At 37.6% G+C, this 13,462-nt stretch overlaps 1 protein-coding gene across 1 annotated transcript in view; it reads left to right on the top strand.

Moving 5' to 3' along the window:
* LOC112049692 (inactive rhomboid protein 1) overlaps positions 1-13,462 on the top strand; it is a 189,551-nt gene that overhangs the window by 162,520 nt on the left and 13,569 nt on the right. The window contains exons 5-6 of the mRNA XM_052884435.1: positions 389-553; positions 10,426-10,639. Of these exons, the coding sequence (XP_052740395.1) occupies positions 389-553; positions 10,426-10,639 (379 nt within the window). The remainder of the gene's footprint in view (positions 1-388; positions 554-10,425; positions 10,640-13,462) is intronic.

Genomic DNA, 13,462 nt, shown 5'->3' with positions numbered 1-13,462 from the left:
TGTATAGTTTGTTCGCGTATTTGAACGTCTGATGATGGTTTATTTTATTGTTGTCAGGTTCGACTTTTTAGATAATAATATTGTTGAATTAATGGATTTTCATCCTCCTTCTAACAAGTTAGCCCACTACCATCTTAGACTGCATCATCACTCACCATCAGGTGAGATTGTAGTCAAGGGCTAACTTGTAAAGAATAAAAAAAATTGAGTGCCCAAGCAACTGGCGGTGGTCAGGGCTCCAGAATGAGGAACCTCCTCACAATACGCGCCGTCTCAAGAATCACTGCCTTCTGTATCCGACTCTTGATCCAACAGTTAAGCGAAAGCTTCTTAAGATGTTGGACAATTTATTTAATAAACGTTGTTTGATTTAATTTTCTGTTTCCAGAGCCCGGTCGCCTGTTGGGACTTCTAGCGTGGAGTATAGAAGACCGGACAGAAGCGTGTCTTGGGGAGCTGGAGGCATTCGTATCCACACACCAATGTTAGAACCTTTAGCAGACAATTCAAATAGAAGGCAGTTTGGAATGGGGGTTGTTGGAAGATTTTTCAGGTAAACAATTTTTTTTATTTTTATTCTTTAAGAGCGCGCAGCACGTCGGTACGATATGGATAAAATTCGAAGCGCAAGCGAGACGCCGAATTATGACTTTAACGTGAGTGAAAAGCACGGAGCGATTAACGTGCGACGAAAATTTTATGACATGAGCGCCAAAACCATTTTTACCTAATTGCAAGTAAATTAAACAACATAACGAAAAACAAAATGACCATGTTCAAGATATATACCTAATTTTCTATACAAAACAAAAATTTAAGAAAATAAGTTTACTTTTCCTGAGATTGAAAGCAAAATGTGAGCAAAACATATATTTTTCAAAAAAAATAAACTATCGAGAAAAGTTTTACAAATTGTGTATTTTGTATAGTCATAACGAAGCTAACACTTTGAAATATCATTTACCCAAATATCAGGCTCCTAACTTTTCCAGAATCTGAGATCCAGAACCATTTGTAACCACCAAATTACATATCGCACACTCTTAAAAGTTAGCCCTTGACTACAGTGTTACCTTATGGTAAGTTATGATACAACGGGGTAACTTGTTGAAGTCGGTGCGAAGCTGGTGTGTTGTTGATTTTAGTCGTTACTGAAAACACCACAATATGAAAGTAAAAAAAAATATAGGTGGTACCATAGGTGTAGGTACGTGTGCCGATGTACACTCAAACTCGTCACGGAGAGATTCTTTTGGCCTGAAATGAACATTGAAGTCAGAGAGTTAGCGAAGAACTGCATTCAATGTCAACGATGCAAGGTACAACGCCACACGAAGAGCAGCCCATCAACATTCTCACCGAGCGACAGGTTCGAGCACGTGAATTTGGACTGTCTGGGCCCTCTAGAGACGTGCCCCGAAGGATATCGATATCTCGTCACCATGATCGATCAACGAGATGTCCCGAAGCTGTACCTACCGACAACACCTCTACAGAATCAGTTGCGAAGATATTCTACGAGCACTAGATATGTATAAGAGCTGTGATAGCCCAGTGGATATGACCTCTGCTTCCGATTCCGGAGGGTGTGGGTTCGAATCCGGTCCGGGGCATGCACCTCCAACTTTTCAGTTGTGTGCATTTTAAGAAATTAAATATCACGTGTCTCAATCGGTGAAGGAAAACATCGTGAGGAAACCTGCATATGAGAGAATTATCTCAATTCTCTGCGTGTGTGAAGTCTGCCAATCCGCATTGGGCCAGCGTGGTGGACTATTGGCCTAACCCCTCTCATTCTGAGAGGAGACTCGAGCTCAGCAGTGAGCCGAATATGGGTTGATGACGTACGTACTAGATATGTCAATACCCTGATCAGTAGTGAAGAAACTCGGTGTACCATACCAAGCTACGTCACTACAGATCAGGGTAGAAACTTCACCAGCAACCTGTTCACGAAGCTGCTGAGAACTATGGGCATACAACATACCCGTACATCGCCATACCATCCGCAAGCAAACGGAATTGTTGAACGATGGCACCGCTCGCTCAAGACATCACTGAAAGCCCGTCTATCGCAACATACTACGTGGATCGACGAGCTACCTACAGTACAAACCTGCGAATACGTCTTTTTAGGAAACGATGCAGTGACAAAACCCCTTCAGGCAACATATTATGAAGGTCCATTCAAGGTGCTAGAACGAGACAGACAACAACAACACCTTCAAGCTACAGTTGCCAGAGAGACGTTCTGCAGTCATATCAATTGACACACTCAAGCCTGCATACACGATCAACACAGACGATTCCGAGCAGTATACGAAGCGCACAGAGCAGGAAGCTACAACTTCGAAGCCCGAACCATCAGTGAAGACGCAAGATTCAAGCAGCCTCCAGCATCGTGCAAACAGATCAAGCCGATTTTGAAAACAACAAGATCCGGGCGAGTGTCTGGACTGCCTGTACGTTTTCACTAGGGGATGAGTCCTGTAGCTACCTGCCTACATACGTGCCAATATGCCAAGCATGCAACCACGCACTGCGCCGAGCTGCAGCATACTGAGGCCGCGCGTGAAATGCTCCGATATATACATACACACATAGTGCTTACCTATACATAAGTGCATACCAATTCATGCATACGACTGCTCGCTGCGAAGAGAGTGAATTGACTGAGGCTGGCAGCGAAGGCGCGAGATATTTATGTGCGTCCTACTTCCACCGCTGGATCAACGAGCGACATACTAGCGTGAACTACGAGTTTTACACTGCTCCACGAAGCTTTCTTTAAATGCCGTTTAGCTCCCTGTGGAACCACTACGACGTCACCGGTGGGGTTCCACGAACTGAACGGCATATTTATATGACGCTGATTCAATCAAGATTTGCGTGATTGGAGGTCCACACCATCTGCACTACTGTGCGTTCCTAGTTTTGTAAGATTGATTGTGTAAATATAAGTAATACGTTTTTGACTGAATTTATTCGATACATTCGATACAATTCGATACAAATCGAGTCTTATAGGGATGATGACAGTTTTTTAAATTGTATATAAATTAAGAGGACGCTAATAGTCAAGCAATTTTTTAAAAGTAGGTAACAAGATATCTGCGATCATTACTTTCGGAGCTACAGGGATTTAAAGGGTCAGATTTGCGGCGCTGCCGCGGATCCCTGAAAAACGCCCCATACAAAATGGTACGAATTTATGACATCGTAGGCAATTAATGATCGTTAGATTTGTATGGGCGTTTAAACAAAATTACCAATATTTTTGTTATTTCTGCGTTTATGTTTATAGTTAATTTATTAAAAAATGTCACATTTAATGTAAGGAAGCTAAAACTGTATGAATTTTCATCTAATTACGATAAAATATTTTTTAATTTGATTTTGAAATATTATAATCCTATTTATTTTGCAAATATCTTTGCTTTTTATGTATAAATTAGTTAACATTGACCTTATTTAACCGAATGTATCACAAAAATCAATATATTCAAACCTAGTCATCATCCCCCCAGGATTATCATGCACGGTAACAACGTGTTAAATGAATAAAAATAGTAACAAGTATTGATTTTTGATGTGGATATGTATGGTTGTATGCAGCCAGGTCATTTGGTATGCTACCTACTTAGTCGCAAGCCACTTAAGCGATTGCATGATCACGAATCTAAATTGCAAGTTAATTATGCAATCAATGTTCCAAAGCATAATTTCATTTAACCATTTTCGAAACTTCAATACCTACTAGGAAACTGTTGTGAATAATGTATTAATGTATTACCTACACGTTAAAAGCACATTTCTATATAAATAGATAGCGGACGCTCGCGACTTCGTCCGCGTGAAATTTAGTTTTGTCACAAATCCCGCGGGAACCATGGATTTTTCCGGGATGAAAAGTAGCCTATATGTTAATCCAGAGTAGAATCTGTTTCTATTCCAAATTTCAGCAAAATCACTTCAGTGGTAGCGGCGTTATAGTGTAACAAACATCCAAACAAACATACATCCGTAAAAACTTTCGCGTTTATAATATTAGTAGGATGTTAAAAGCACATTTCTATATAACTAGCGGACGCCCACGACTTCGTCCGCGTGTTTATTTAGTTTTTTACAAATCCCGCAGGAACCATGGATTTTTCCGGAATGAAAAGTAGCCTGTGTTAACCCAGGGTAGAATCACATCCATAAAAAAATTTAATAAAAAAAATACAACCAACTTCAAAACCTAAAAACGTACCCACTAAACTAAAAAGCGAAAAATAACATCATAATATGTTCTACCTGCTGATCAGTATGAAGGCGGTGCTAAGCCGGTGATGTATTAATTCAAGCCATGTGAGAATATCTTATAGATTTAGATTTTGCAGACAGTGTTATTTCATGTGGTCCTGTCAGAAATGGCTATACAGTTTCAAACAAAAAAAGAATTTTTGAAATCGGCCCAGGCGTTTTTGAGTAATCGGTGTACATACATAAAAAAAAAATACCGACCGAATTGAGAACCTCCTCCTTTTTGAAGTCGGTTAAAAACTTTCGCGTTTATAATATTAGTAGGAAATATCTGTACTAATCATAGAATTATAATGTACTTGTACCGAATCGTAAGTCTATGGTACTAATGGTATAAATTCCAAAGAAAGTCTGTCTAATTTAAAATGTTATAAATGCCAAAGAAATTTTGTATGAAAACAATATGCATCTTGGAGCAGAACATTAGCTACTTTTTATCCCGAAAAAAGTCATGGTACCCACGGGGTTTGTGAATACAGAATTTCACGCAAATAGAGTCGCGGGCGTGCGCTAATTATATAATAAAGTCTTCCACGCGTCTGTCTGTCTATCTGTTTGCGATAATCTCGAAACTACTGAACAGATACTCGTGTGGTTTTAACCAATAGATAGTTGAGTGATGGAGCAAGTTTTGGTATATAATTTTGTAGACTTTGTGCTGTGTACATTGGTTATAATATGGCTATAATACTTTGAAGTGTCGAAAAAAATCACGGTAATTCTACACGGCATCGTACCGGAACGCTAAATCGCTTGGCGGTACGTCTTTGCCGGTAGGGTGGTAACTAGCCACGGCCGAAGCCTCCCACCAGCCAGACCTGGACAAATTAAGAAAATCTCAATCTGCCCAGCCGGGGATCGAATCCAGGACCTCCATTTTGTAAATCCACCGCGCATACCACTGCGCCACGGAGGCCGTCAAAAACGCCTATTGCTGTTGTGACTTTAGTAATAAAAAAGACACAGGTGCGAAAAACAACAGGATAATAAATAACAATTTATAAGCTGTCGTCATCAACCCATACTCGGCTCACAGCTGAGCTCGAGTCTCCTCTCAGAATAAGAGGGGTTAGGCCAATAGTCCACCACGCTTGCCCAATGCGGATTGGCAGACTTCACACACGCAGAGAATTAAGATAATTCTCTGGTATGCAGGTTTCCTCACGATGTTTTCCTTCACCGATTGAGACACGTGATATTTAATTTCTTAAAATGCACACAACTGAAAAGTTGGAGGTGCATGCCCCGAATCGGATTCGAACTCACACCCTCCGGAATCGGAGGCAGAGGTCATATCCACTGGGCTATCACGGCTTTTTATTTTTATAAGCTGTATTTCTTTTAAATTTTTATTCAGGAAGTATTCAGCGATATCTAAAAGAATTATAATAAGAATACAAAAATCTGTTTTAAATTTCATAATCGTTTTCTTTGTGGCGCGGAAGATATTGTAATATATTCTTTGTACACGGAAAACTTTGGTTGTTATTTGGGAAATTTTATAAATAATGAAAAGTTTAGAATGCAAGTAGTATTTTTTTATAGGTGGGTGTATTTATGTGAATAGCTTTATTTTATCTACTAGCGGATGTCCGAGACTTCGTCCTCCCTTAGACCTCTTTAATCCAACCCTTATAGTAGTATCGCTGTAAAAATTAAGTAACTTCTCCTGTTTTCCCAACAAATCCCTTCACTGCTCTTTCATCACGCTATGATCAATAGGATCGTAGCGTGATGAAAAGTATACGGACGTAAATTTTGACGGCCTCCGTAGCACAGTGGTATGCGCGGTGGATTTACAAGACGGAAGGCCTGGGTTCGAACCCTGGCTGGGCAGATTGAGATTTTCTTAATATATATAGGTCTGGCTGGTGGGAGGCTTCGGCCGTGGCTAGTTACCACCCTACCGGCAAAGACATACCGCCAAGCGATTTAGCGTTCCGGTACGATGCCGTGTAGAAACCGAAAGGGGTGTGGAAGTTCATCCTCCTCCTAACAAGTTAGCCCGATTCCATCTTAGACTGCATCATCACTTACCATCAGGTAAGATTGTAGTCAAGGGCTTACTTGTAAAGAATAAAAAAAAATACTATAGCCTGCCCAGTTTCGTTACAATCCGTCTAGTAGTTTTTGTTTCTATAACGATCATAGACAGTCAGACAGAAAGACAGGTAGATAGACAGACAGACAGACAGATCGACAGACAGGCAAAAATTTTACTGTTTGCATCTTTGGCATCAGTATCGATCACTAATCACCCTTTGACAGTTATTTTGGAAATATATTTCATGTACAGAATTGACCTCTCTACAGATTTATTATAAGTATAGATTATATTGAGTGTAGGTTACACTTAGAGAGTGGAAAAGATTCCATTACCCAAGTTCCACCACTCAAACTCAAAACCCACTCACTACTCAAAAAATTAAGACTTTCCACTTTTAAGACAGGAAAGCTTTTCGCGTAGCTATTGACCGCGACCTTTGGTTCTGGGGATTGCACCGAGTGGTGGTGATAGTAGTTAAGACCTCAAAGCTTATCAAACCATTTTCTTTTTTGCACGGATGTTAAAAACGGCAAGAATAAACCGTTCTTTAATAATAATAATAATTGTTTATTTGCAAGAATTATTGTTTTTTACAACATTCAACTAAATTAATAGTGTGCAAATATTATACATGGTGAAAAAAAAAATCTAAAACTAAGCCGATATTCTAACTAATTGGTAGTTAGGATAACGGCCTTAGGAAAATAACTTCCTTTGATACGAACAGATTCCTAAAGAACGGTTTACTCTTGCCTTTTTTCACATCCGTTCGCGCATTCAATGTTTGACAAACTCCTCGTAAATAAAAACCCGACTACAGTCTACATTGTTCCACTGGAAACTACCTTTTGAAAAAGTAAAAAGTGCTCAGTCTGCGGTGGGCGAATCATTTTCAGGATTACTCGTCGGACGTCGACTCGCTCTATCGATCCGAGTCGTAATTATAAAAGAGCGCCTACAAAGCACTTCGTCTATAGAAATCACCTGCCATCTGCATAATATTCCACTTTATAATATTTCGAAGATATCTCAAATAGATAATTTAAAAAAAATCTGTGTATCCCACAAAAAAGTTTCATACTAACATTATTGAGAGCCGTAAGAGCCGGGATAGCTCAGTGGATATGACCTCTGCTTTCGTTTCCGGGTGGGTTTGAATCTAGTCCGAGGCATGCACCTCCAACTTTTCAGTTGTCTGCATTTTAAGAAATTAAATATCACGTGTCTCAAACGGTGAAGGAAAACATCGTGAGGAAACCGGCAACAAATAAAATTACGAACTTAACTTGTTTAGTAATATTTCTTGGAAAAACTAGTTGTTATAAAGTCGCTGAAAATTTTCCTTTTTATTGCTTTTTATGTAGATAAGAGTAGATTTTGACTAGTGAGCTTTTTTTAATTTTTTTTTTATTTACTCTCGCTCTTTTAGACAACAACGCTACAATTTCTTGTATTTTTGATTGAAAAAAAATTTTTGACCCTCCTTTCTCTCACCCTCCATTTATTAATAGAGATTTGAGTATTTTTGTATGAAATAAATTTATATGAAGAACAACGTTTGCCGGGTTAGCTAGTATTTAATAATTTTTGAAGGAAATTAAATTTTCATAAAAAGAAGCATCGATGCGTAACTTTAAGTTTCATATCGATAGAAATAAGAATAAAACTTTTTTAGATATTTAAGTTTTATTCTTATTTCTAGAAATCATACAGTTAGCACTAGATAGGTCTTATATGTAGATTTTATAACTTAATTTTGCTTTCTTTTTTCTTCATAATTAATATTGATATTTGTCCTAATGTTATATTTATTATACAATAATACTAATAATAATTAAATAATAAAATAACTTCGAACCGCACATTATTCACCTGTCTCAATTTATTACCCTGCTTACCAGAAATTCCAATTTTAACTTGCTGTAATGGGTTTTTAAATTAATACCTCGTGGACATGGCATCGGGTGTTATTTATGAGACATTTCGCGATTTTCTCTCTTTGACTTTTATTTATTTACAGTTATCTGGCTTATATTCATTCACTTGGTTTATACTGACAATTATTTATATATCGCTTGGTTTTAAAAGATAATATTAATAATATTTTTATAGATCTATCTCCATAAATGCAGTGTTGTAATAATGATACCACGGTAACTAGAGGGCGCCACCCTCTAGTTACCGTGGTAGTACAGGTTGGTAAAATGCTACGGGTATTACGGCCAAAAGGGTGTGAGCTCAAATAGTAATGTGAATTCAATGGGGATGATGACTAGGTTTGAATATATTGATTTTTGATACATTCGGGTTAATAAGGTCAATGTTAACTAATTTATACATTAAAAGCAAAGATTGTCTGGATATTTGCAAAATAAATGAGATTATAAAATCTCAAAATCTATTAATTTTTTTTTATCGTAATTAGATGAAAATTCATACAGTTTTAGCTTCCTTACATTAAATGTGACATTTTTTAATACGTGAACTATAAACATAAACGCACAAATAACAAAGATATTAGTAATTTTGTTTGAACGCACATACAAATCTAACGATCATTACATTACCTACGACGTCATTAGTTCGTGCCATTTTGTATGGGGCGTTTTTCAGCGCCGCAAATCTGACCCTTAAAATCCCTTTAGCTCCGAAAGTAAGTAATGATCGCAGATACCCTGTTCCTTTTAGAAAATTGCCTTACTATTATTATACTCTTAATTTATATACAATTTAAAAAACTGTCATAATCCCTTTATGCATTTTCTGGTTCATTCTTTTGAATTCACTTCCGACGCTGTAATTACGGTATTGCTATATTTGGGGCGCTTAATTAAATATTTTTTCTGACTTAAATCCGTGGAGCAGACACAATGATCCTTTTCTCGAAACCATTTGCGACATTTTCAATCCCTACCTGTAACTACTTTGTAGGTTACCTAGACGCCTAGATTTGTGATTAAGAGAGCTAACATTACTTGGTTATTAAATTCAGTGAGCTCGCTCTCAGATCTAGGATTTTTTGAATTTAAACAGAAAATTAAGCGCCCGTTCTCTTCAGTCCTTAAAAAAGTTACAACTGTTCCTTAAAAAAAGTAAACAACGGGTGGCATTTGATAAACACAAAATAAAAAATAATGGGAACGTCCCAATGAAGCACATGAAGAAACTTTAATATTTAGGTCTCATATTTTCATCTCTCTCTAAACTTGCTCCATACCTATTTACCTAGGTACATGGCGTGCTTTATTATATAAGTAGCTTTAGTTATTACCAGCGGATTCCCGCGACTTCGTCTAACGAGGTCTATAGACCTCTTTAATCCAGCCCTTACCTACAGTAGTATCGCTGTAAAAATTGAGTAACTTCTCCCGTTTTCCCAACATTTCCCTTCACTGCTCTGCTCCAATTGATCGTAGCGCGATGAAAGCATACTATAGCCTGACCAGGAGTATGAAGAATAATTGTACCAAGTTTCGTTAAAATCCGTCGAGCAGTTTTTGTTTTCTTATCGAACATACATAAAGATACATAAAGACAGATAGACAGACAGACAGACAGACAGACAGACAGACAGACAGACAGACAGACGGACGGACGGACGGACGGATAGACAGACAAAAATCTTACTGATTGAATTTTTGCCATCAGTATCGATCACTATTCACCCCCGGATCGTTATTTTGGAAATATATTTCACTAGCTTCGCGCGCGAGGTTTCACCCGCGTGGTTTCCGTTCCCGTTGAAATACGGGGATAAATTAGCATATAAATAGCCTTCCTCAATAAATGGGCTATCTAACAATGAAAGAATTTTTCATATCGGTCCAGTAGTTCCTGAGATTAGCGCGTTCAATCAAACAAGCAAACAAACTCTTCAGCTTTATAATATGAGTATAGATGTACAGAATTGATCTCTTTACAGATTTAATAAAAATATAGATGTAGGTATCTATAGTTATTATGATAACGCTACACGAGGCAAGTGCTGTTTGTCCAAACCCCTTCACCTCCTTAAAGCCGAAGGTGGTGCTTTTTGTGCTGATTTTTAAATCTATATGTCGACATTTTTACAGGCGATCCCTTCGCAAATCTGTGACAAACCAAGAGGAGGTGTCTCGGCAGTTGGACGAGATGACAGACTACAGGCCGTACTTCACGTGGTGGGTGAGCACGGTGCAGACCCTGGTTCTGCTACTGTCCCTACTGTGCTACGGCTTCGGACCAGTCGGCTTCGGAAGGCATACGCATTCTGGACAAGTGCTGGTGAAAAGTCTTAGTTTACAGCAGGTAAGATCTTGAATAATAGGGTAGTTGACTCATATCAAAAATATAAAACAATAATATCAAAAATATAAAAATATAAACTATGTTCGTATTTTGGGTTAATGATCCGAAATATATCGATAATTATTATTAATAAAAATTATATCATTGATAATTGAAACGCTGTCGTCCATTTTGTGATGTTTGATGTCACGATGTTACTTGATGTCACTTATAGGCCGTACAGAGTCGAGTAGGTACGAACAATTTTTGGATTTACCGCCCAAAAATCGTTCATAGGTACGCGACTAAAATACTAAAGTAGTCCGAACTAGGCCTAAAGGAATAAACCGTAAACATCAAATAGCTGTTATTTTTGACAAACACTAAGCCGGGCTTACGTGATGTCATGAAACAGATAAAATATAGACGTGACATGAAACAGACAAAATATAGTTTACCTACCTAAAAATTACAATTTTTATGTATCAAAAAATCTGATAATTTTATCAATGTAACGATGATGAATTCAAACCCTTTTAAGAAAGTGTAAACTAGCCTATTGCATCGTTGGTCAAGTGGTTAGCTATTATGCTCTCGAATCATGAAGTCCTAGATATTGCTATGATATACTGACTTTTTTTATTTCAAGAAATTATCAATAAGAAACCCAAAGTTGGAAAGTTAGTAGTGTCATACCCATGGAGTGCAAGATGGCTTCGGAGAGTACGTTACACCGTCGGTCGCTCACATTATCATTTACATCTGATAGTGATCATTATTCAGTCAAACACCATAATGTATCATCTTAAGTCCACATTGAGGCTTCGCAATTCGCATTGGTGGTTGGTGGCTTAGCGCCAAATCCCTGACACATATGGGGCAAACAACATTAGGTATTTTTTTGTAGACGGACAATAAAAGGCTGGACAAAATACGAGTAATGTGTTTTGTGAGTTTAAAATCGTTAAATTGATATTTACAAAATTACACCACAATATGTTCTATGGTACATCAACTTCTAGTTTTATAATAAAAAGGTATCTACGTTACTTGTATGCGCCGCTCCCGTGGGTGCAGTAACACCGCAACTCAGACCTCCTTTCTTAGTATAGTTTTAAATAGCGCACGTTGACAACGTAAAGCTTTTAGGCGAAACACATTACAGCATTTAATGTGGCAACACCTGGGAAGGAGACTGGATGTTACGTAAATTAAATATGTAACATTAGTTGTGCCTCGAATACACATTTTTTATTAAAATGTTTTACAAGTTCCTCGGAACACTCGGAAAATTGCTAAAGATATTCAATATCTTTAGCAATTTTTGCTCACACTGGCTGCGTTAGCTTTAAGGCCTAGTTCGGACTATTTTAGTATTTTAGTCGAGTACGAACAATTTTTGAATTTACCGCCCAACAATCGTTCGTACTCGACTAAAATACTAAAGTAGTCCGAAATAGGCATCAGCGCTGTCTATTCTTTGTGCTATAGTAACCTCGAGCCGGGCTAAACATTGAAACAAAACAAAATTGTGCTCTATTTTATACTTAAATAAGGTAGAGTTAAAAAGTCAAAATAATACTCCACAACTCCCCTACATTCTTCAGTCTACTGAAGAATGTAGGGGAGTTGTGGAGTATTATTTTGACGTACATTAAAGAAACATTTATAATATTCTGTCTTATTATATCTACTGTCATTCTGTGGTCGTAAGATCGTTTTGAAGTTTGACTTTGAGTCTTTGATGATTGACCTTGTCAATGTCACTTGTCAGTTGTCAGTTTGAAGTTTCATAATTGGTATTGGTAAACAAACAAAGATAGTTGAATTTAAAAACTTTTTTAGAATATTTCTATAGTTGTACCTACTAAATTCTTTTTTTTTCTAGAAAATGTGTGCTTTAAAATGGTGTATAGATATTTTAATGGTTTGTGTACTTTCGAAGTTGATTTTGTAAAATTAAATGGGTAAGTTCTAAAAATCACTATGCGTGTTTAGCTAAATTGTTTAAATAAATTATTTTATGTAGATATCCGTCGGCGGTGCATATTTATAGATAAGTTTATTCCCTATACTCTCATATCCAAGTTTGTAATTTTATCAACCGGCTCAAAATCGTGTTGTTTGGAGGTCCTTGAAACAGGCCTACTATGTTCAGCAGTGGACGTCCAGCGGACGGACAGCTGATGATGATGATATTATTCTATGAGTCGACTATACCCTTATTATTATAATTTTGTTGATATCTTTACCACCATATTTTGTCCACAATTATCACTTTTTAGATTGACACTCTAGTGAACTCAATAAACGTATTTTCTAAACAGCTCTGCTGGCCTTTTCTTTCTTCTGGGCCGTTTCCGCACTTGGCCATGTGATTGGCCGTTGTATGTGGCTCAGCTGGCGTATTCATTAATTTGGTCTTTATTAACAACCTATTAAAATAAATATGATGAGCTGTAGCCCAGTGGATATAACCTCTATCTCCGAGTCCGGAGGGTGTGGGATCAAATCCGGTCCAGCGCATGCACCTCCAACATTTCAGTTGTGTACATTTTAAGAAATTAAATATCATGTGTCTCAAACAGTGAAGGAAAAACATTGTGAGGAAACCTGCATACCAGAGAATTTTTTTAATTCTCTGCGTTTGTGAAGTCTGCCACTCCGCATTAGGCCAGCGTGGTGGACTATTGGCCTAACCCCTCTCATTCTGATAAGAGACTCGAGCTCAGTAGTGAGCGGAATATGGGGGAATATAATGATGAAAATAAATATCAAATCAAATGAGAAATCATATACCTACCTGTACAATAACCACAAAGGGTTGTCAGTAGGCACCAGATG

This window comes from Bicyclus anynana, chromosome 11, assembly GCF_947172395.1.
Source record: "Bicyclus anynana chromosome 11, ilBicAnyn1.1, whole genome shotgun sequence".
NCBI classification, from domain to species: domain Eukaryota; kingdom Metazoa; phylum Arthropoda; class Insecta; order Lepidoptera; family Nymphalidae; genus Bicyclus; species Bicyclus anynana.
Note: the sequence above shows the minus strand (reverse complement) of the source record. Positions and strands in the feature narration are given on the sequence as shown.